Source organism: Ovis aries, chromosome 25 (assembly GCF_016772045.2).
Source record: "Ovis aries strain OAR_USU_Benz2616 breed Rambouillet chromosome 25, ARS-UI_Ramb_v3.0, whole genome shotgun sequence".
Lineage (NCBI taxonomy): Eukaryota > Metazoa > Chordata > Mammalia > Artiodactyla > Bovidae > Ovis > Ovis aries.
This window is the reverse complement of record NC_056078.1, coordinates 5,281,630-5,306,981: the sequence shown is the minus strand read 5'-3', so window position 1 is coordinate 5,306,981 and position 25,352 is coordinate 5,281,630. Positions and strand designations below refer to the sequence as shown.

Genomic DNA, 25,352 nt, shown 5'->3' with positions numbered 1-25,352 from the left:
AACGCTGAGATTGGTGGCAGGTGGAGCTCATACCAGTACCTCCCGGTAATTCACATCAGCACCAAGAAGGCCTGTTCAGGTGAGACTTTCTCCAGACATCACCCTCGGTGCCTTCCTGCCCTTTGGGGATGGCAGCTCAGAAACTGTGCTCACCTCCCTGGTACAGTTAGTTAAAGGAAATTTCAGAAGTGCTGAGTGGCTATTAGGACAGAAGAAGCAGCAGTTTAGGGTAAAAATAAATGGAATATTTTCTTCTTTGACCTAGGCTCCTCTGCAAACAAAACTGCCAGTTGCCTTTGTAGCCCTGAATTGGTTCAAGTTTCAAGGGTTTGGTTTCATTCTTTTTATTTTTCATTGAACAGGAAGAAAAACTTGGAATAATTCCTTTACACAAAAGGATTTTTTAAAATCTCCTAATAAACTGGGTCAGTTCTCCGCCCCCCTCTATGAATATATTTGAAATCATTTCCTTCCTGATGACTGGAGGTTTTCCCTGGTGCCTCCTCCTTCTCTCTTCCATTCATTAGTATTTCAAACCCTCTTAACCAGCAAGAAATGAGATTTCTGCTGGAAAATGAGGGCCTAGTTTCTCGGCCACCGTTGTTTCTGCCCAACTCTTAGAAAGGAGATGTGCTTATCACCTGCCCTGCAGATGATAAGGCCAACATAAGCCCAACACCCCAGCATGTTGGACTGCCTGCCAGGTTCTCTTCCTGGGATGAGCTGTCTGAGAGAATATGCTGATCTACAATTAAAATGAGAAACCAGGAGGGTCCCTGCTGGAGGAACCAGATATCATGAATTAATTCAGAGGTGTGTGTGTGTGTGTTAGTCACTCAGTCATGACCGAGTCTTTGTGACCCCAGGGACTACAGCCCGCCAGGCTCCTCTGTCCATCAGAATTCTCCCAGCCAGAATACTGGAGTGGGTAGTCACTCCCTTCTCCATGGGATCATCCTGACCCAAGGATGGAACCTGGGTCTCCTGCATTGCAGGCAGATTCTTTACCATCTGAACCACCAGGGAAGCCCTAATTCAGAGGAAGTCCTTGCTTTCAATTTGGATTGGTTTGTACACCAACAATTCATGTCACCATCCTGACTTAGCTTTGCCTATTATGGGATCCGTTTCATCCCGACAGATTCTGAAGGATTTCACACTGTTCACTGACAGCATCTCTGCCTAAATAAAGGGAGACAGAGTACAGTTTGCAGCCAGTTCAAGCAGTTCTGTTTTCCCACAGGGAAAGGACGTGGTACTGTCTCCCCTCCCACATGGGAAAGCCCAGCGCTGGGAAGCCCACTCAGAAGCCAGCACTGTAAGATTTTGCCAGAACTAGAGAAATGAGTTTGAATCCCTGGCATTCCAAGTCCTCGTTAACTACTCTGACCTCACTGGGGAAGGGTTAGTTTCATTCCTCCCTAGAAAGGAGTGAAAAGGTTAATGTTCCGCTTTCCAGTTTTGTGTGTTATTTCTGTCGGGTACACGTGATTAGTACATATTGAGGGAAAACTAGACCAGATGTTTGCTCATGCCAGATGTTTAGACAGACCAAATTTCTCTCTTCCCTTCATAATTGTCAGCTGAGAAGCCGTGCCTTTGGTCACGGTCCGTTTCCTTTTTGGCTTGCGACTTTGGATGGAACGCTTAGCAGCTTTAAGTGGTCCTGCCAGCTAGTGGGCAATAGGACACCCTCCAGATTCTTGATTCACCTATTTGAATATCAGATGTATACTCTGGTGACCATGGGAGGCTTGCCTGTCTCCTGCCTCCTGATCCCCTTCTCCAAACCTCTCCTGGGCTGTGCTCCTTAACCTGAGCCTCAAGCATGCTGGGTAGGTAAGTCAGAGATGCCAAAGATATGATGATGATGTGATTTTGGCACACATCCCACGTGCCAGGCCAGGTGCTAAGTGCTTCAGATGCATCATCTCATTTTAAACCTCAAAACAGTGATGAAAAATGGCCATGATTAAGCACATCTTTCTTTCGCATGTCTGTTTCCAGCTTCCCCTGGCCTCTTCCTCATTTCCTTTCTCCTTCCCTCCTTCTCTCCCTCCTTCCTTCCATTGAAGGGGTTTTCTAAGGCTAGCAGGGTTGCAGAAGTCGGGGAAACATGTGAACTCCGCTTACTCTCTGCAGACTTTGTGTGTCTTGCTTCCTCAGTTGGGGGTCAGGTGGATGATGGAGCCTAATAGAGATTGTGCCCCAAAGAAGGAGAGAGGACCACACACCACGAGCCACAGATGAAACCTCTGCAATGAGTGGGCTGCCCTCAGTCCCAACAGCAGAGAGAAGCTGAGTCAGGCATCTGCTGTGGTTTTGCCCGAATCTGAGTGGACGTGTCTGTCCACTCAGCTGTTCAAACCCCTGCAGTAACCTGAAATCAGACACCTCGGCAACCTCCAACCTTGGCACTGTGGATTTCACATCCCAACCAAACAGAAGAAGAGGAGGAGAACTGGGGGGCTAGGAAAGGCCCCTCTGCCCACTCACCTCCATAGATTCCCGTTGCCTAAGCCCCGCGTGTGTTACTTTCTGTCTTCTCGTCTGGTAAGAATGCCTTTGATAATCAGAGGAGTCCATCAATTGAGTGTTTGATTTTATAGGAGCTCTAATCACTGCCTCCTTGCATGGAAGGCTGCCCTTCCCCCTCCTCATCACTCTCAATTCGCAGATAGGATACTAACTGTGTTCCCTGTCTGTCTTAGCCCCAGTGACACCAGCCTTGTGCCTTTTCCTGTGATAATGAAGGAAGAGTGAAGTTGGAAGGACTCATCCACAGATACTCCTGTCTATTCCCGACGTGCCCATGGCAGACTTAGGTTGTGTTTTGCCCTGTCATATGTTTACTTCTCCAGGCTGGATGCTAGCTTTCTTGAATGATGAACTCATTCGAAAACTACAAGATGGCTTTCAAAAACTCTGTAGCTCAGAATCATAAAGCCAAGGGTGGCATTTTCCCCAACTGGACTCATAAGTGGAGTGTCCGATGGAGGAGGAAACTTGGGGTTAATTTTGAAGACATCTCAGATGTCCACTGTCTGGGTACCCAGGAGTACGTGTGTGTGTGTGTGTGTGTGTGTGTGTGTGTGAGTGAACAACTGTACATCATAAGTACTTTCCATAAGAACCATGTTGCTTTAGCTCATGACACAGTTTGGTCTGAGGCCCTGGACGAGGACCTGCCCTGATTTCTTCCAGCAGCATCAGCCCAGCCTGGCCTCCGGGAAACCCAGAGGAACCACAGTGCTTTTGTGTGCGTTTCTCAGAAAGGATGACGCTTTCCCTCTGACTGCCATTCTTCCTCACCGCTGAGATCCCGTTCCAGCTACCACTGAGGTTCCGCCAGCATTCTGCTCCTTCACTTCCCTCTTCCCTCCAGTGACCAAGAGGGAGCGTTTTAGAATGGCTCCAGTGGGTGCATTAAATCTAGCAGGAAATACAAATGATACTGCACGTGGGGATTTCACGTGTCACTCGTCCCTGACAGTGATTTACTTTAGGAGATGAAATTTTAAGCCTTTCAGGCTATGGGCTCAAAACCTTTCTTTCTCTCGGCAGAGTATAATATACTATATGGTGACATCCCCCAAACTGTTCTCCTGGATCAAAAATGAATCACTTCTGAAGACCCTGCAGCCCTTTGCCAAGTGGCATTACATTGAGCGTGACCTTGCGATGTTCCACATGAACATTGATGATGACTACGTCCCATGTCTCCAGGGAATCACGCGAGCCAGCTACTGCAACGTTTATCTGGAGTGGATTCAATACTGTGCCCAGAAAAGGCAAGAGGTAGGTAAGGGAGGTGGGGCTGGAGGAGTTGAATGTAAGTTAAGAAACAAGGAGCCTTGTAAAGACCATCTCTTTCTTATACTCCGTGTGTGTGAGTCACTCAGTTGTGTCCGACTCTTTGCGACCCCATGGACTGTAGCCCGCCAGGCTCCTCTGTCCATGGGATCCTCCAGGCAAAAATACTGGAGTGGATAGCCATTTCCTTCTCCAGGGGATCTTCCCAACCGGGGATCAAACCCAGGTCTCTCGCATGGCTGGCAGATTCTTTACCATCTGAGCCACCAAGGAAGGCCTGGTAGGCTGTAACGAAATAGAGGAGAGAAAGGATACTAATACTTGGACAAATGTTTATTTAGCAGTTAAACAAAAGGAAATGGAAAAATTCATATATCATGTCTCCAAGAAAGGCACCTTGAAAGTACATTTTCCTTTCTAGTGTGCTCAGAGTTGGTACAGTGCTAAGCCTCGATCATGGCTTTAAAACTCTGGACACTTCTTTGTTTAGAGTTTCTTTTTGAGATTTCTGAACAGAGCATATATGGGCTGAAATGCAGAGGATTTACTAAACCTATTGAATTGTGGACAAGCCCATTCTGTTTAGCAATCAGATTGGTCCAAGCTACTTCGGTAGTTTTGTCTGTGTGTCTGTGCTTTGCTGCTCACATGCTGAGGACGCTTCTGAAGATGAATGCAGCCTCTTAGAAATGGAAGAAATGGAAATGACATCTTAGAAAAGAAAGACAAGAAAGCAGGCAGGAGGAGAAAGGGGAGGGAGGCCAGTGGAAGGGGTTTGTTATCTCTGCTTCTCAGGATTTGGAAAGCTTCTCATGATGTGTTGTTGAAGGAGATGGTAGATCCAGGTTGAAAACTGCCTTCTCAGTTGATGAAGTGTGCTATGTGAACTGGTAAACCAAGTTCTGACACTAGCCCAGGTCCTTGACCTTTCATGAGTGATTGAAAGCAGGTGGGAGAGAGTCGGTGGCAGAGTTGGTCCTCCAGACGCAGCCTGGAGAACGTGTGCTGAGATTTTAACCCATGCGGAGCTTCCGCGGGTGGCCGAAGTAGTCAAGAATCTACTGCTGATCCTGGCTAACCCCACAATGAGGGCACTCCTCTTTCCTCAGCTAGCTCATAGAAATGAAATTATCTTGCTTTGCTTGCAAAAGATATCTTAACTGTTAAGTTCCTTCTGCATCTTCCCCTGCTCCTCTTCTTAAGCTTGGATGAACCACTTCATTTAATTGTTAATTGCGGACTTATGGTCAGCTCAGTGGGCTTCTCATTACAGAGGGAACAGAAAACCCTCATTTGCACTTGATTCCTATACTTCTATTTCTGCTGGTGTACTGGTCCCCCTGCACTGGACAGGATTAAGGTGCAAATTCATCTGGTGGCTCAGACAGTAAAGAATCTGCTTGCAGTGCAGGGGACATGGGTTTGATCCCTCGGTCAGGAAGATCCCCTGGAGAAGGGAATGGCCACCCCCTCCAATATTCTTGCCTGGAGAATCCCATGCCTAGAGGAGCCTGGTGGGCTACTGTGGATGGGGTCACGAAGAGTCAGACATGACTGAGTGACTTTTACTTTCATTTGACTGTGAGCTCTGACCATCTTCCTGACCCAAGGTGGCATATTCACAATTCCAGGAAACTAGGCCGACAAGCCACATGTTAGCCCCTTTATTTCCCTAAAGTAACTTCCCCATTTAAATGTGTTTTTATGTCCAGCCTCCAGAGAAACTGCCTCAGGAAGCAGAGTTTACCATCTTTTGGGTCACTGGGGGGGGGGGGGACCCAGGTGACCATGATGGCTGCCTCGTGGAAAACCTCTGCGTTTGAGGTTCTGTGTAAGTGCATGCCAGGCCCCACATGAAAGCTGAATGGACGTCTTTGCTCTTCCAGCCCTCGAAGCCCCTAGAAAGTGACGAGGACTCTCCTCTGGTGACTCTGTCCTTCGCACTCTGCATCCTGGGGAGGAGAGCTCTGGGCACCGCGGCTCACAACATGGCCCTCAGGTACCCGGGGAGACAGCTGGTACAGACATCAGTTGGTATTTTATGTGCTGGACAGACTTTTGTCCATCATTTTCTTTAAAGTTGGACTGCCTCTACTTCTTCCAGAGCGTTCTCTCTCTAATAAATCATGTTGGACCTGTGAGAAGACTTTTTGATCATGGTGATCTTTTGAGGAATTAAATGTGGACCTGGTATTAATAAGGACCAGTCAAAACCCTGGAATTCTAAGCACAGGGCCTTCTATGTTACAAGGGTCTTTGCAAATTTGGGGGGGAGATTAAATGAAATCATGCATATGTCAACTGAAAAATCAGTCACAACTTCAAAGTAGCGAATGTTTTATTTGGTGGGAATGTTTAAGATACTGGGCCCAGGGGACGGCATCCCAGTAGCCCTGAGAAGCTCTCTGAGGAGGCAGAAGAGGGAATCAGGCTATATACAAGTTGGCAACAAAGGGGGCTGGTAGCCTGAACATCAAAGATTATTGTTAAGTAAGGAAAACCAGATATCAGATTAAGGAATTTAGTGTTCTTCTATGTAAGGGAAGATGCAAGAGTCTGGGATTATTAGAGTCATTTCTTTCATATGCATCTCAGCTGTCTGGGGCCAGCATCCTACATTTGTATAGAGGTATTTTACAGAGGTATTCTTCTCTTGCTTGAATTCCCTTAGGGCTCACCAGCTCACACTTGGGTGCAGGCGTGCTAAATCGCTTCAGTTGTGTTTGACTCTTTGTGAGCCCATGGACTGTAGCCCACCAAGCTCCTCTGTCCATGGGATTCTCCAGGCAAGAATACTAGAGTGGGGTGCCATGCCCTCCTCCTGAAGGAGGGAATCTTCCCAACCCAGGGATCAAACCTGCGTCTCTTATGTCTCCTGCATTGGCAGGCGAATTCTTTACCACCAGCCCCGCGAGGGCTGTAACTGCTGATGACTGTGACTTTCTCAAGTTCCCCCTTTAGGAAGTGGTGCTGCTCGTCAGCATGGCTCAGAAATTCATATTTGGAGGCTGGAACTGTGGATAGCTACGACATTTCTTGCACGCCAGTATAGCAGGAGATATTCCATTTCATACGTATGAAGTGCCTATGATATTCAGCAGAATTAATGTTCAAAAAATTGTTAGTTCTCCCCCGTTTTTTTCCCCCCAAAAAGGAAATGGTTACTTCTGTGCTTTAGTCCAGAGCCTACTCTGCCCTGACTCTATGGGGCTTTGATGACTGGATGTTGCTTCTCCCGTTTTTTCAAACTCTCTTTCTACTGGATCTTGCCCCATTCTATGTTAGTAGCCCAGGTTTCTCTTCTTAAACAACAAAACTATTTTGAGTTTAATTTTCAATTCTCTCCTGGCCTGTTTACCCTCCTTCACCTTCTACCCTCAGGTCTTGCTTTCACAAACAAGCCCTTGAACTTGAATCACAAATGAAGTTGTGCTCATTGCCCCCCCACCCCACCCCCTCCATTTCCTTCTCCAGGGAAACAGCTCCTGTGAATTTCATTAGTTGCCTTCTCATCACCCCAGTCAGTGGCCATTTCATAGACTGCCCCTTTGGTATTTAGTACTGTGGGCCAGATGTTCTGGATTCTGCCTGTCCATTAAAGGCATCTTGATTGGTGCACATTAGTCTCCCAAGGGTCTTGTAAATATCCTGATGCCCGAGCCCTACCACAGGGCAGAGCCATCATGTCAAGACCCCTGCAGGTGGACCACGCAACAGGACCTTTTATGGTCCCCTGGGTGCATCAGCCAAAGCTGAGGATCATGCAGATCCAGGGAGCTTAAGAAGAAAGCGCTCTTCTGTGTAATGGTTTCTCCTTTACTTGGGCTTTCTTCAAGATTTCTGACTTGTATTGCTGAACCTGTGTTCTGCAAAGGGGTCCTTTTGATACTCTACTTGAGTGCGTTTGGGGGTTATTAGGTACGACAAGCTTCTTAAGGGCAAAATCCACTTATGTGCTGGTTGAACAATCCTCACAAGGAGGGGCCATTGGATAAACAGTTCTGAGGGGACTTCGGAATGCCCTTCCCGCAGCGGGTAGCTGAGTCATCCCCAGTGGTGAGCCATGGGCAGATGTCATCCCAGACGTGTGTGCAGTGGTAAGGGGTGAAGTGGTGTGGCTGGCAGGCCCTCACCCTTCTCTGGAGAGGAAAAGGTGAGAACTGCAGCAGGTAGGATTCATGACAGCTAGTCTTTCAGCACCCACATCTCAGAATTTTAGGATTTCTTCATAGGGGAGAAGTGCTCACTGATTATTGTGTTGGCCTGTTCTAGAAAATACTCTGGGGGAGAACTGGCCTGCTTCTACCCCCTGTCTTCCGTCCTACCTGACCCAGCCTCATACTGTGTGTGGTGCTAAGTTGCTTCCATCATATCCAGCGCTATGAACTGTACCCCAAGAGAGCCTCTGTCCGTGGGATTCTCCAGGCAAGAACACTGGGGTGGGTTGCTATGCCCTCCTCCAGGGGATCTTCCTGACCCAGGGATCAAACTCACATCTCATGTATCCTGCATTGGCAGGTGGGTTCTTACCACTAGCGCCACCTGGGAAGCCTCATACTAGATGCAGGCAATTCCCTTTGTGGTCATCTGGGACTGAATTCAAAGACTGAGAGCCTAGCAGAAGGCACCTTTGTGAGCTTTGTAAAACAACCTACTATAAATATTGTAAATAGGAAGTACTCTTCGAGAAGGGCTTCAGAAGATTCAAGGCTCTATATCACAAAATGAGTCTTCATACATTTATAGCACCCAAGCATCTTTTTTTGGATCGATGGAAAGTTTTTTTTTTTTTTTAATGAATTAAAAATTTTCTTTAAATGCATTAATCTCAAAAAAAAATTTTTTTTTCTTTACAAATTGCAAATAAAATGCTTCAGCGATTTCCCTTTTTCCATTCCCATCCAACATATTTTCAGACTTCTTCGATCTTGTTTGTGTGGCTTGCTCCAATATTTCTGATCCAGGTGTTTCTTGCTCGGTCTGGTTTATTTATTTTTTCCTTGATTGAGCACCATGCCTAGCAGCTGCTTTGTCAACCTTGTTTTGATGGAATTTTTCTTTGTTTAAAAAGCTCCTCATACTCCATGTCAGCTCTGCTTGTTCCAAACACAGTGATGAGATAAGTCTGGGAGTAATACTCTTGGCATTCTAGGGAAAGATTTGATTATCTGAGGCCGATTCACTCCACTGAGAGGTCCCATACTGTAATAAAATCCTACAATGCATTTTCATTTCGGTCCTTGATGTACTAAAGATATATGTTAGACACTGCCCTGGGCTGAGGGTTGGAGTGTAAGTCCACGAGGTTCTGATGTATGTGGAGGTATTGTGGGGGGCGGGGAGGGGCACAGAGTGAGGGGGGGCTTGGAGCAGGGTCCCCACCTCCACTCCAACCAAACAGCTGTGCTCTACTTTTCCCTGAGCTAGAGTTCATTCAGGAAATGGTTTTGCTTGTGAAAAGTGGTTTCAGAGCTCAAAAAAATTTTTTAAACATAAATTTCTATGGATATAGTCAAACTGCTTTCCAAAACTGCCGCAATTTCTATCCTCACCATGAATATTTTGCCATAACTTGACTAACACTGAATAGTTAACCTTTTTTAATTTGTCTAGCCTAATGGGTAAAAAAAAAGAGTCATCTCATTCTTATCTGAATTTGCATGTCCATAATTAATAGAGAAGGTAAGACTCTTTTTAAAGATTTATTGGCCATTTTTTTTTCTGTAAAGTGCCCGCCCATGTGTATGTTTTATCCGCTTCTGTGAGGTTGTTACTGTTGTTCAGTTGCCAAATCGTGTCTGACTCTGTGACCCCCATGGACTGAAGCATGCCAGGTTTGCCTGTCCCTCACCATCTCCCAGAGTTTGCCCAAGTCATGTCCATTGAATAGGTGATGCCATCCAACCATCTCAGCCTATGTTGCCCTCTTCTCCTGCCTTCAAATCTTCCCCAGCGTCAGGGCCTTTTCCAATGAGTCAGCTCTTTGCATCAGATGGCCAAAGAATTGGAGCTTCAGCTTCAGCATCCGTCCTTTCAACAAGTATTCAAGGTTGATTTTCTTTAAGATTGGCTGATCTCTGAGCTGTCCAAGGGACTCTCAAGAGTCTTCTCCAGCACCACAGTTCAAAAGCATCAATTCTTTGGCGCTCAGCCTCCATTATGGTCCAACTCTCTCATCTGTTCACGACTACTGGAAAATCCACAGCCTTGCCTGTATGGACCTTTGTCGGCAAAGTGATGTCTTTGCTTTTTAACACCCTGTCTAGCTTTGTCGTAGCTTTCCTGCCAAGGAGCAATCGTCTTCTAATTCACAGCTGCAGTCACTATCTGCAGTGATTTCAGAGCCCAAGAAGAGGAAATCAGGCACTACTTCCACCTTTTCCCTTTCTGTTTGTCAGAAGTCATGGGACCGGATGCCACAATCTTAGTTTTTCTAATACTGAGTTTTAAGCTGGCTTTTTCACTCTCCTCTTTCACCCTCATCAAGACACTCTTTAATTTCCATGAGGTACTTACTGGTTTTTAGAAGCTATTCTCATATCAAGATATTAATATGTGTTAAATGCTTTCTGTCAAGGTGCTCTTGTCTTTATGGTGGGGCTGCTGTGCCTCATTTTCTCCTCAGGTGACATTTATTTTATTTTAAAATATTTATTTATGTGTTTATTTAGCTGTGCTGGGTCTTAGTTGTGGCATGCAGGATCTAGTTTCATAACCAGGGATCAAACCCAGGCCCCCTGCATGGGGAGTGTGGAGTCTTAACCACTGGACCACCAGGGACATCCCTTCTCAGGTGAAATTAGACCTCACATTTTATAAAAACCTCAGCTGGAATTTTGATTTAGATAGTATTAAATTTACAGATTAGCTTAAGAAGTAAATGGACATTAGTCAATAATATACTGTCTCTGGAATCATTCAGTTTTTTAAATGTCTCTCAGTAGCAGTTTATGATTTTATGGAGATTTGTAATACTTGAAAGAGTTGATCCTAGATATTTTATAGTTTTATTGTGACCATGAATAGACTCTTTTTGTCCCTATCACATTTTCTAATGGCTATTGCTGGTTTACAGGAAAGTTATTTCTTTTTTCATATTGGTCTCATTCCGGGCACCTCTTACTGAACTCTCTTATAAGCCTATTGTTTCAGTGGCACTTTCCTGATGGTCCAGTGGTTAAGACGTCACCTTGAAATTCAGAGGGTGCAGATTCCATCCCTGGTTGGAGAACTAAGATCCCACATACTGCACTGCCAAAAGACCAGAACATGAAACAGAAGCAATATTGTAATAAATTCAATAAAAACTTTAAAAATGAACCACATTTAAAAAATCTTTAAACAATGTTATTTCTATTAATCCTATTTGATTTTCTGCTGGAAAGACATATCTGCAAATAATGACAGTTTTGCCTTTTTTTTTCTGATAAACATAACTCAATTCTTGTTACACTGGCTATGACCTCCAGGTGGAGGTGGGCATCTGTGTTAGTTTCCAATTGCTACTGTAACAACTTACCACACATTAGGTGGCTTACAGCGACATAAACTAGTGGTCTTACAGTTCTGGAGGTTGAAAGTGCAAAACAGGTGTCACTAGGCTAAAACCCAGGTGTCAGCAGAGCTTCGTGCCTTCTGGAGGCTCTGCGGGAAGAATCCGTCCCCTGCTCAACAGGCTGCCTACATCCTTACCACCCCGTCCTCTGTCTTCCCAGCCATCTGTGTAGCATCTTCCAGTCTCTCTCTCCAGCAAACTCTGTCTTATCTACTTCTCCCTTTTATATATGAGGGTCTTTACGATTACACTGGGTCCTCCCAGATAATCCAGGAAAATCTCCCCCTTTAAATTAAAGTACTCAATTTAATCACATCTGGAAAATTCCTTGTACCCTGTAAGATAACATATCCACAGGTTCCAGAGAGTAGGGCATGGACATGTTTGATGGGCCATTGTTCTGTTCAGCACAGCATCCTCACATTAATCCAGGCATCCATGGGCATAAATGTCAAATTTTAGCATAAAAAAAATAAGCTTGTTTTAGGCTTCTATTAGACCATTTTTATCAGGTTAGGAATTTCTGTCTCTTCCTTGACTGCTAAGGCTTTTTATCAGGAAAGGATGATGAATTCTTTGAAAATTTGAGGGCTTACATTCAGATGAAATTATTCTTCTTAAATCTATTAGATGGGCGAAAAAGTTTATTCAGATTTAAGTACCAAGACACATTTTTCATTTTCACCAAGAGCTTTATTAAACAATATATTCACTAACTGAGTATACTTTTTAGCCAAACTAATATTAATGTAATTGGTAATATTAACTAATTTCTTCATTAAAACATCCTTATAATTCTGAGATAAGCTCTGTTTGGTCATGATGCATTATTTTTATGCAATGATCTGTGTGTGTATGCACATACTTTATCCTCATAAAATTTTAGCTCAAGAGTATACTCTTGAGTGTACTGTCTGAGACCAAACAAACAATATCATTCTCACATATTTAATGTTAAGGAGTAAAAGGTGATTTTTGAACACTGATTCCCCAGGTAAGTCTTACACAGCAGCCTAGCAGCAGTCACAAGCTCTGCTCATTTGATGGGTTTCTGGGGGACATATTTTAACTTCACAACAGCGACATAGCTTTGACAGGCTATCCTCAAGGAATAAAAGCATGTGCATGCCAAGTTAGAGAGAAAGAGTAAGTTGAGAATCAGCTTAAACCGAATGCAAGTAAGCAAAGGACCACAAGTATATAAAATGTCTTCAAGTAAAATATCCATATGTTAGGGAAACAGAATGAGTTAATAAGGATGTGACAAGCAAAAGCTGATAATGGTTTTAATTTGGAGTTTGGGCCTTTCTCCTTTGTAGAACTGTGTCTCCTACTGAATAAAAGCATACATATATAAAGGCATGTTTTAGGAGGAAGTCAAAATAGTTTCACTGACCCCAGGGGCTAAAAGACAGCTTGGTGACTGCCTTCCAGTAAATTAGAGGGGATGAGTAGATCCTAGTTGATGTCTGTTTATAGAGATAAAAGTGAGAAGGTGGCTGCACTTTAAACCAGCATCATGTTTGCTTGAAGAAGAAATTGTACTGGCTCTAAGAATACATAGGCTTCTAAGAGGATAGAGGGCAGGAGGAGAAGGGGGCAACAGAGGATGTGATGGTTGGATGGCATCATTGACTCAGTGGACATGAGTTTAAGCTAACTCCAGGAAGCAGTGAAGGACAGGGAGACCTGGTGTGCTGCAGTCCATGGGGTCACAAAGAGTCAGGCATGGCTGAGCAACTGAACAACAACAGAGAGGATAGAACAGGTCAAGATAAATGTGAGCTTGAAAAATGACAGAGAAATAATGATGTCTGTGCTAGAGGTTGAGAGCCCTGAAAGATGACCTTGTGGCAAGAGGTCAGTGTCACAGTCTGAGGTCACATCAACCATATCCCCACCCCTCCCACCCAGAGTGGACTGAGGAAAGCAGTGTTATTCGGGAATCCTATACATCATCTCAGTTTCCCTTCTGCATCTTCTACTGGATATGAGTCCCCACGTTAGGGCCAGATGTCATATTGGATCATCCTGCAGACAGGACTGAGGTTTGTCTGACAGACTGGGGTTCAGTTCAGTTCAGTCACTTAGTCATGTCCAACTCTTTGTTACCCCATGGATTGCACCACCCCAGGCTTCCCTGTCCATCACCAACTCAATTCAGAGTGTATTCAAACTCATATCCATTGAGTCAGTGATGCCATCCAGCCATCTCCTCCTCTGTCGGCCCCTTCTCCTCCCGCCTTCAATCTTCCCCCACATCAGGGTCTTTTCAATGTGTCAGTTCTTCGCATCAGGTGGCCAAAGGATTGCAGTTTCAGCTTCAGCATCAGAGCTTCCAATGAATATTCAGGACTGATTTCCCTTAGGATGGACTGGTTGGATCTCTATGCTGTCCAAGGGACTCTCAAGAGGCTTTTCCAGCACTACAGTTCAAAAGCATCGATTCATCAGGCATTCAGCTTTCTTTATAGTCCAACTCTCACATCCATACATGACAACTGGAAAAACCATAGCTTTGACTAGATGGACCTTTGTTGGCAAACTAATATCTCTGCTTTTGAATATGCTGTCTAGGTCGGTCATAACTTTTCTTCCAAGGAACAAGTGTCTTTTAATTTCATGGCAGCAGTCACCATCTGCAGTGATTTTGGAGCTCAAAAAAGTAAAGTCTGTCACTGTTTCCATTGTTTCTCCATCTATTTGCCATGAAGTCATGGGACCAGATGCCGTAATCTTAGTTTTCTGAATGTTGAGCTTTAAGCCAACTTTTTCACTCTCCTCTTTCACTTTCATCAAGAAGCTCTTTAGTTCTTCTTCACTTTCTGCCATAAGGGTGGTGTCATCTGCATATCTGAGGTTATTGATATTTCTCCTGGCAGTCTTGATTCCAGCTTGTGCTTCATCCAGTCCAGCATTTCTCATGATGTACTCTGCATATAAGTTAAATAAGCAGGGTGACAGTATACAGCCTTGACATACTCATTTCCCAAAATGGAACCAGTCTGTTCCATTTTCAGTTCTAACTGTTGCTTCTTGACCTGCATACAGATTTCTCAGGAGGCAGGTCAGGTGCTCTTGTATTCCCATCTTTTTAAGAATTTTCCACAGTTAGTGGTGATCCACACAATCAAAGGCTTTGGCATAGTCAATAAAGCAAAAGTAGATGTTTTTCAGGAACTCTCTTGCTTTTTTGATGATCCAATGGATGTTGGCAATTTGATCTCTGGTTCCTCTGCCTTTTCTAAAACCAGCTTGAACATCTGGAAGTTCATGGTTCATGTATTGCTGAAGCCTGGCTTGGAGAATTTTGAGCATTACTTTGCTAGCGTTGAGATGAGTGCAGTTGTGTGATAGTTTGAGTATTCTTTGGCATTGCCTTTCTTAGGGATTAGAATGAAAACTGACCTTTTCCAGTCCTGTGGCCACTGCTGAGTTTTCCAAATTTGCTGGCATATTGAGTGCAGCACTTTCACAGCATCATCTTTTAGGATTTGAAACAGCTCAACTGGAATTCCATCACCTCCACTAGCTTTGTTCGTAGTGGTGCTTCCTAAGGCCCACTTGACTTCACATTCCAGGATGTCTGGCTCTAGGTGAGTGATCACACCATCGTGATTATCTATGTCGTGAAGATCTTTTTTATATAGTTCTTCTGTGTATTCTTGCCACCTCATCTTAATATCTTCTGCTTCTGGTAGGACCATACTATTTCTGTCCTTTATTGTGCCCATCTTTGCATAAAGTGTTCCCTGGGTATCTCTAATCTTCTTGAAGAGATCTTTAGTCTTTCCCATTTTATTGTTTTCCTCTATTTCTTTGCATTGATCACTGAGGAAGGCTTTCTTATCTCTCCTTGCTGTTCTTTGGAACTCTGCCTTCAGATGGGTATATCTTTCCTTTTCTCCTTTGCCTTTCACTTCTCTTCTTTTCACAGCTATTTGTAAGGCCTCCTCAGGCAACCATTTTGCCTTTTTGCATTTCTTTTTCTTGGGGATGGTCTGATCACTGCCTCCAGTACAATGTCACGAACCTCCGTCTATAGTTCTTCAGGCACTCTATCAAATCTAATCCCTTGAATCTATTTGTCACTTCTGCTATATAATTGTAAGGGATTTGATTTAGGTCATACCTGAACAGTCTAGTGGTTTCCCCTACTTTCTTCAATTTAAGTCTGAATTTGGCAACAAGGAGTTCATGCTCAGAGCCACTGTCAGCTCCCAGTCCTGTTTTTGCTGACTGTATAGAGCTTCTCCATCTTGGGCTGAAAAGAATATAATCAATCTGACTTTGGTATTGAGCACCTGTTGATGTCCATTTGTAGTCTTCTCTTGTGTTGTTGGAAAAGGGTGTTTGCTATGACCAGTGCATTCTTTTGGAAAAACTCTATTAGCCTTTGCCCTGCTTCATTTCATACTCCAAGGCCAAATATGCCTGTTATTCCAGGTGTTTCTTAACTTCCTACTTTTGCATTTCAGTCCCTTATAATGAAAAGCACATCTTTTGGGGGGTGTTAGTTCTAGAAGGTCTTGTAGGTTTTCATAGAACCGTTCAACTTCAGCTTCTTCAGCATTGCTGGTCAGGGGATAGACTTGGATTACTGTGATATTGAATGGTTTGCCCTGGAAACGAACAGAGATCATTCTGGCATTTTTGAGATTATATCCAAGTACTGCATTTTGGACTTTTTTGTTGACTATGATGGCTACTCCATTTCTTCTAACGGATTCCTGCCCACAGTAGTAGATATAATCATCATCTGAGTTAAACTCACCCATTCCAGTCCATTTAGTTCACTGATTCCTAAAATGTCAAGGTTCACTCTTGCCATCTGCTGTTTGACCACTTCCAATTTGCCTTGATTCATGGACCTAACATTCCAGGTTCCTATGCAATATTGTTCTTTATGGCATCGGACTTTACTTCCATCACCAGTCACATCCACAACTGGGTGTTGCTTTTGCTTTGGGTCCGTCTCTTCATTCTTTCTGGAGTTGTTTCTCCACTGATCTCCAGTAGCATATTGGGCACCTATTGACCTGAGGAGTTCATCTTTCAGTGCCCTATCTTTTTGCCTTTTCATACTGTTCATGGGGTTCTCAAGGCAAGAACACTGAAGTGGTTTGCCATTCCCTTCTCCAGTTTTGTCAGAACTCTCTACCGTGACCCATCCATCTTGGGTGGCCCTACATGGCATGGCTCATGGTTTCATTGAATTAGACAAGGCTGTAGTCCATGTGGCCAGACTGGTTAGTTTTCTGTGATTGTGGTTTTCAGTCTGTCTGCCTTCTGATGGAGAAGGATAAGAGGCTTTTGGAAGCTTCCTGATGGGAGAGACTGACTGAGGGGGGAACTGGGTCTTGTTCTAATGAGCAGGGCCATGCTCAGTAAATCTTTAGTCCAATTTTCTGTTGATGGGTGGGGCTGTGTTCCCGCCCTGTTATTTGACCTGGGACCAAGCTATGGTGGAGGTAGTGAAGATAGTGGTGACCTCCTTCAAAAGGTCCCATGCACACACTACTACACTCAGAGCCCCCAACTCTGCAGCAGGCCACCGCCGACCCATGCCTCTGCCAGACACTCCTGGACACTCACGGGCAAGTCTAGGTCAGTCTCTTGTGGGGTCACTGCTCCTGGGTCCTGGTGTGCACAAGGATTTGTTTGTGCCCTCCAAGAGTCTGTTTCCTCAGTCCTGTGTAAGTTCTGGTGTCTCTATGGTGGGGTTAATGGTGACTTCCTCTAAGTTGGAAGCTCAAAAATCAGCATCAAGATTTTACATTCAGGAGAGCCTGAGAGGTGTGGGGAACCGAGATCCACCTCTTGCTTGTGTTTGTGCGCACACTCACTTGCTCTGCGTCCCAGCACAGAGAGAATCCAAGAAGACTCGCTGATTAGTTTCAGGACATATGCCGAGTGGAAGGGATCTGGTGGGACTTTCTCAGGGGGCAGAAGTGTTGGCATGTGCCTTTTCCCCCTCTCCTTCCACATTGCTCACCAGGTTCTGGTTGATCTCATTTCTGTCATTCTCTGCTACTTAGCTAACACCATGCACACTGTCCTGGAGTCCTCTGAGGACCAGCCTTGCCCAACCTGCCAACAGCCCCCTCAAAGCAGCTCCCATCCCAGGAGTCTTGCCCTGTATATCGCCATACCCAGAGCAGTAACAACCAGGCCTCAGAACAGCCAACCTGGGGCCAAGCACCACCCATCAGACACCCGTAGCAATCATGACCCAACCACAACAGGAGGTGCATTCAGCCCACAGGGTACTCTGCTTTGGTGACCTGGGGGAGCTGTGTCATTGGGCCCACTGGACACCTGCTACATAAGGTCACATTTTCAAAGTCAAGAGATGTAGTTGATATACCTAATACATAGAAACAAGCAGAGAGAGTTGAATACAATGGAAAAGAATCTGAAAGAGGATATATATGCATATATATGCACACACAGAGATATGGGCTTCCCAGGTGGTGCAGTGGTAAAGAATCTGCCTGCCAATGCAGGAGACACAAGCGACATGGGTTTGATCCCTGAGTTGGGAAGATCCTGTGGAGCTACAAGTGGCAACCCACTCCAGTGTTGTTACCTGGAGAATCTCATGGACAGAGGAGCCTGGAGGGCTACAGTCATGGAGCTACAAAGAGTTGGACATGACTGAGCACACACACACACACACACACACACACACACACATATATATAGTTGAATCATTTTTGTACACTTGAAATAACCCATTGTAAATTAATTATACTGTAATTAAAAAAAATAATTTAACCCCCCTTCCCCCAAAAAAACCTGATAGGCAAAAATGAAACAAAGGAATATCTTTCAAATGAAAGAAGACAAACCCCAGGAAACGAATTAAATGAAACTGAGATGATCAATGCAGCAGATACTTTCAAGTAACAGTCAAACATGCCCACTGAAATCAGGAAAAGAATGGAAGAACACAGTGAGAACTTCAGCAAAGAGAGAGAAAATACAAAGAAAAGAGCCGTTAAGAATCCCCCTCTGTGGGAAAACCTTCTCTTACCCCAGTCTGGGGCACAGGTCCTGTGCCAAGCTCCCACTCCATCGCTTCTCTGAAATGTCTGGACGTTTTGAGGAAGCATCCAGGTTCTGGTCCCCTGAGTCTCAGACCTCCCTATGCCCCAGAATTACTTGGGGATCTTGGCCAGAATATAGACCCAACACCCCATCTCACACACGCCAGCTTAGAATCACTGGGAGCCGGTTCTGGAAATCTATTTTTATTCTGAGCAGTTGCCAGGAGGTTGTTTCTTCCACAGCCAGCCTGCTCCCAGTCCAGCAGCCTCCAGAAGCATCTTTCACCAGATAATAACAGTTGATCCCATTGATATAGAGGCCCAGAAGTACTAAAACGTCATGAAGCCAAACATACTTTTAAAAAGCTTTTCATCGAATCTTGTCTTTTAACTACTTCTCACTTGGGAATTATTATTTCTCATTACAGCTGGCATTTAGTTGAAACCACATCCCTGAGATTCTTTCACCATGTGATTGCTCTCCAATGATTATCTGAGTTTCTACAAGATAAATGTCTTTTGTTTATATCTGATGCCTATATGGCCTGGACATTCCAGTTCAGTGAAAATCAGAATAATGATCATAGTGAACATTGATGATGCGCTCCATGGGTTCTGGGAACAGTGCTAAGTGCTTGACACGAGTTGACACATTTCATTCTCTCTCAAGGCATGAAAGAGGATAAGGCAAGCGCTTTTGTTGTTGAGTTGCTAGGTTGTGTTGGACTCTTTTATGACCCCATGGACTGCAGCCTGCCAGGCTCCTCTGTCCATGGGATTCTCCAGGCAAGAATACTGGAGTGGGTTGCCATTCCCTTCTCCAGGGGATCTTCCTGACCCAGGGATTGAGCCAAGGTCTGCCACCTTGCAGGCAGATTCTTTACCATCTGAGCCACCAGGGAAACCATACACCAATTTAAACCTTGGAAAACAGCTTGTCACCGACCTCAGGAGGGTGAGGTGGGGGATAGTTCAAGACTTACACATTCATGCTATTTTTACTGTGGGGTCAGCTGAAGCCTTTGAAGAAGTCAGTCCATTCTAATACAACCTCTGAGCTTGTCTTTAAGAAGATGACTCCAGTTACACGTTTTTAAAGAGACTCTGTGTTTCCTGGAGAGGTGGGTGGCAGGAGGGAGGTGTGCTCCTTCAATGTCACGTGCATGCTAAGTCACTTCAGTCGTGTCTGACTCTTTGTGACCCCATGGACTGTAGCCCACCAGGCTCCTCTGTCCATGGGATTCTCCAGACAAGAATACTGGAGTGGATTACCATGCCTTCCTCCAGGGGATCTTCCCAATTTAGGGATCAAACACACATCTCTTAGGTCTCCTGCATTGGCAGGTGGATTCTTTACTACTAGGGCCACGTGGGAAGCCCTTCAGTGTTGCATGAGATGCTAAATCTCTGTTCCCACCTGTCTCATCCTCTTTCTAAACTCCTTTTTGGCCTGTTTCCTCTTAAATGAAAGGGTTTTAATACTATATCTTAAACAGGCAACCATGCAAATGAGCTGAGCTGATGGAATGGAGTTCAGTTCAGTTCAGTTGCTCAGTCGTGTCCGACTCTTTGCGACACCATGAATCGCAGCACGCCAGGCCTCCCTGTCCATCAACAACTCCCAGGGTACACTCAGACTCACATCCATCAAGTCCGTGATGCCATCCAGCCATCTCATCCTGGGTCGTCCCCTTCTCCTCCTGTCCTCAATCCCTCCCAGCATCACAGTCTTTTCCAATGAGTCAACGCTTCGCATGAGGTGGCCAAAGTACTGGAGTTTCAGCTTTAGCATCATTCCTTCCAAAGAAATCCCAAGGTTGATCTCCTTCAGAATGGACTGGTTGGATCTCCTTGCAGTCCAAGTGACTCTCAAGAGTCTTCTCCAACACCACAGCTCAAAAGCATCAATTCTTTGGTGTTCAGCCTTCTTCACAGTCCAACTCTCACATCCATACATGACCACAGGAAAAACCATAGCCTTGACTAGATGGACCTTAGTCATCAAAGTAATGTCTCTGCTTTTGAATATACTATCTAGGTTGGTCATAACTTTCCTTCCAAGGAGTAAGTGTCTTTTAATTTCATGGCTGCAGTCACCATCTGCAGTGATTTTGGAGCCCCCAAAAATAAAGTCAGACACTGTTTCCACTGTTTCCCCATTTCCCATGAAGTGATGGGGCCAGATGCCATGATCTTAGTTTTCTGAATGTTGAGCTTTAAGCCAACTTTTTCACTCTCCTCTTTCGCTTTCATCAAGAGGCTTTTTAGCTCCTCTTCACTTTCTGCCATAAGGGTGGTGTCATCTGCATATCTGAGGTGATTGATATTTCTCCCAGCAATCTTGATTCCAGCTTGTACTGCTTCGAGCCCAGCGTTTCTCATGATGTACTTGCATAGAAGTTAAATAAGCAGGGTGACAATATACAGCCTTGACGTACTCCTTTTCCTATTTGGAACCAGTCTGTTGTTCCATGTCCAGTTCTAACTGTTGCTTCCTGACCTGCATACAAATTTCTCAAGAGGCAGGTTAGGTGGTCTGGTATTCCCATCTCTTGAAGAATTTTCCACAGTTTATTGTGATCCACATAGTCGAAGGCTTTGGCATAGTCAATAAAGCAGAAGTAGATGTTTTTCTGGAACTCTCTTGCTTTTTCCATGATCCAGCGGATGTTGGCAATTTGATCTCTGGTTCCTCTGCCTTTTCTAAAACCAGCTTGAACATCAGGGAGTAGACTCTGATAGAATGGAAAGCACTCAGTAATGCACAAACCACCAGAGAAATGTAAGGTATCCTTTCTGTCTCACTTCTAGTTGCTCAGAGCTGGTGCTTTTTAAAAAACAATATGTTCACTGAAAGATTATTTATGAAGTGTTAATATTTTATATAGTGGTTTTAATATTTGTGTAACTTAAAATTCTGAGATGCCCTTGAATAATACAGATATCTACAATACTCTCATGTACACAAACTACTAGATTTCCTGGTACTTAACATAGTAAGACTGCTCACTTCCACCCATAAAACATTAATCTTTCAAAACCACACCTTAAGGAGTTCACAAATTCTTATTTCTCCTGAGTTTTTAAAAATTATATTCAAACCTTCTTTAAAAAGGAAGCTGAAATCCTCAAGCCAAAAGCCTTAATCTGCCTTTCACAATGTTTATCAAATCATCATGATGTACATTTTATTTATTTTCTTTCAAGTTGTATATAAGATTTTGTTTTTATAATTTTAACTTTTTTTACCTTTTAAATACTTAAAAATTGTGTCATTTATACCTCAATAAAGCTGGAAAAAATGAAATCAAATACAAAAAAAAAGCCTTAATCTGAATGAATTCTGAGAAATAGATCAATGAAGAGGATCTTTTATTCATTCCACAGAAAAAATACATTTAGTAATTTTCACCTGAAGAAAATATATCTTGTATTTAAAAGAACTCAAAGATTAGTTGTCAGGAGTTGCTTTTGGACAATGATCAATAAGAGCTTATCAACAGTAGGATACTGACACCAAGGGCCATCCCCTCTTGCATGCATTACTCTCTGTACTTCCAGCTCCTTTAGTGGTCACTGGTTGCATGGTTGGGGAATCCCACAGAGGAATGAATCATGTATGAAGCATGGTGCCTCCCCAACAGTGGAATGCTCTCTGAGCTAGGATACTGACTTAGAAAACCACCAAGCACTCACTCTCTAAGAATCTCCATTGCTAACTAGCAAGCATGGGAACCCAGCCTGCAAATCGCAGTTGTTCGCATGTTCTCCGAGGGCTCCATGGACAGCAGTGCCCTGCAGCAGAAGGCTCTCCACGACGCCCATCTGTAAACATGCAGTAATGAGTCTGTTTGGACATTAATTTGAGCATATCAATCCTTCTGGAGAGTCCACTGGGAGTCCTGCAGAAACTACCCCAGCATTAGAGTTGTTCCCACCTGAATCCCAAGAGTCATTAACGCTGGATCCAAGATAATGAACCAGTGTCTAGAACTTAAAGTCTGTATCTTCAGTCATAATGGGCAAGGTTTCTCAGCAGCAGCATTATTCACCTTTTAGGTTGGGTGGCTTTTTGTTGTGGGGGACTGTCCTGGGCGATCCTGCCTGGCCTCTACCCACTGGGTGCCAGGAGCACTGCCCTACAGCTATGACATCCAGAATGTTTCTGGATATTTCTGGATATTGAAATTTCCTGGGAGCCAGAATTTCCATGGACTAAGAGCCAGTGAGAGAGGGTGCAGATGAGAACTGGGCTGAGCTGGATGGGGTCATAGGCAACATCTGGCTAGACTTGAGCCTTGAGGACTCCTTTGTGGATAAAGAAAGATGCTGTAAAACAGTGAAACAGGAGTGAAAACAGCCTTGACTTCAGCTGGCCATTCTCAAGTTGTCACTGCTCTGTGAAAGGTGGTGGGCGAGGATGCTGAAATGGGTGGGACCCATTAAAGCATAATCTTCATGGAGCTAGAGTTTCTGCCAGGGCTGCAAGCAACAGCCAGAGCTTCAGGCCAGAAAATGACTCCAGAAAGGTTGTGTACATCTGTGCTTAAGTGCTGATGGCCCCAACCTCTTATTTGTACGCACCACCAATGGTTATGTCATCATAGAATAGGGAACAGGGTCAGGAACCAGAAAGAACAGGAGTGAGTACAAGCAGAGTGTCACAGAGACTCAGCTTGGTGGTTGCTGGTGTCTGACAGGGGTGTGGAGTGACTCTGAGCAGAAGCGGAATCGTCCTTTCCAACACACGTGCACACATGCAAACATGCACCCTTGCACATGCACACGCACACACATGCACATCACACGTAAACGTGTGCTCATCTCAAGCACACACATATATAAGTGTGCACTCATGTACACGCACACACACACACACGCACAAACATACACAAATATGCAGCCACACACGGACAGGCACACATACACACACACACACGTACACACACGTACGATGGTGAGATATTACAAGTCCTCACTGTGTGGAATGTGGGTTAACATTGCAGAAGAGGTGCAGAAGCCTGGGCACAGCGTGTGTCGCCAGACAGTCCCCAGTGCAGGGGCAACCCTGTCCATTTGTGTGGGGACGCGGCAGGGCAGGCTCCAGAAGCAACCTGGCTCTAGCGTAGTCACGTGTTAGAGACTCACATCCACACGCAGAGAACTGGACCGCGGCACTGAGATGAGCCTCGGCTTACATGGCACCACATTTGTGCAGAAAACCTCAATCAATAAAGATAAGCTAAGGGGCCAAGTGTCGGCTGCTCTAGTCCCCACAAAGGCCAATCTTGAATAACTCAGATGTAACCCTGTTTCCCTGCTCCAGCTGTTGGCCTCGGGGTGGGAGCCTGTCATCTCTCAGTAGAGTCTTCACAGAATAAAGCCTGGTGATTCTGCAAGTCAGAAATGCGTGGGGGCCACCTGGAGACCTCTCCTCTCCTCAGAGCTTTCCAGCTCATCACATCTCTGCCTTCTTCCTCCTCATTCTCCTGAAGATAAAAGGCAGATAATGAAACACCTTATATTTAGGATGCCTGTATCTTTAAGGTACTAGGAGTAATGACCCACAGTCTAAGGGTAGTACCCTCAATCTAGTGAAATACTAATTCAGGCTTTGTTTTCTGCATGGAGACTCATTTTTTAAAAAAAAATTTCATTGACATATAGCTCATTTACAATGTATTCACTTGTGCTATACAGAAAAGTGTATATGTACATTCAATTACACATCTATACATTCTTTTTTAATATTCTTTTCTGTTATAGTTTATCACAAGGTGATGAATATATTTCCCTGTGCTATACAATAGGACCCTGTTGCTTTTCCATCCTATATATATATATATATATATGTATATATGTTAGTTTGCATCTGTTAATCCCCAATTCCAGTCCTTCCCTCCCGCAACCCCCTTCCCTCTTGGCAACCACAAGTCTGTTCTCTCTCCCCGTGATTCTGTGTCTATTTCATACATAGGTGTGTGCATTGAGACTTGTTCTAATGTAATAGCAGTAAGTCTCATAATGTGTTATTTTCCTCTGAAAAGAGAAATGATCAGTAAAGCATCTATCATTCTGTCATTAGGGGCCTGAAATGGGCTCCAATCATTTATCGAGGTCCCGTGGAAGGGCGTTTTCTAGACTGGGGAATCAGATCTGTGCTTGCCTTGCATGAGCCGTCAAAGGATGGGCTGAATGCCTGGCTCTTCTCTGCCATCTACCTGGGCATCTCGGCAGGTCCTTTCATCTCCCTCTGCCACTGTCCTCAGCCCTACATCTAGAGGGGTGATTTCTCTAAACCTGTGTGCTAGCAGCCTGGCATGCTTCTAATCCTTTCTAGAAGAAACCCCACCTACTTTTAGCCCTCTTTTTAGTACCTACTGCTATCTGACGACAGGGGCATTTTGGACCATTTTCAATGACAGCAGTTTGCACTGTTTTAAAGCTCCCCTCCCTTCCCCTGTCCTGTTGCATCCTTGCCCTTCCATCCATCCCTCCCCTCCCAGGACTGCTGGCAGCCTCAGGAAGTCTTTGTTCTGTGTAGGGGCAGCCTGTCCGGGACGGCTGCCTCCTGAAACTCTTCCTGGAAGGCTCTGGGCTCCTCAAGACCCTGGCACCTGCCCCACCTGCCTAGACCCGTTTCCCACAGTCATCTCTGACCTTGAGCCTCAGCATCTCTCTCAGTGGAGTTCTGGAAGGAAGTTAACGATTGTGGTACATTTTGCAATCACGTGTTCCAATAGCAGTCAGTGGAACTATTTCCCTGACATGCGGGTCTAATGTTCTGTGTTGAATCCACAGTCTTGCTTGGTGAGCCGGCTCGTTTAAAGCCTCCTCAGCTCCATCCTCAGAAAGTCTCTTCCACACACTTCCTGGGTCATTATGTCCCAGTCCAATCCTATCAGGGACGTTGTTTCTTGTGTAGCCGCCCAGTC

General features: G+C 44.7%; 1 protein-coding gene across 2 annotated transcripts in view; it reads left to right on the top strand.

Annotated features, from left to right (window-relative positions):
* PCNX2 (pecanex 2) overlaps positions 1–25,352 on the top strand; it is a 311,506-nt gene that overhangs the window by 261,189 nt on the left and 24,965 nt on the right. For both annotated transcript variants that reach the window (XM_012104979.5, XM_060406546.1), the window contains 2 exons: positions 3,565–3,798; positions 5,700–5,812. In XM_012104979.5, coding sequence (XP_011960369.3) covers positions 3,565–3,798; positions 5,700–5,812 — 347 coding nt within the window. The remainder of the gene's footprint in view (positions 1–3,564; positions 3,799–5,699; positions 5,813–25,352) is intronic.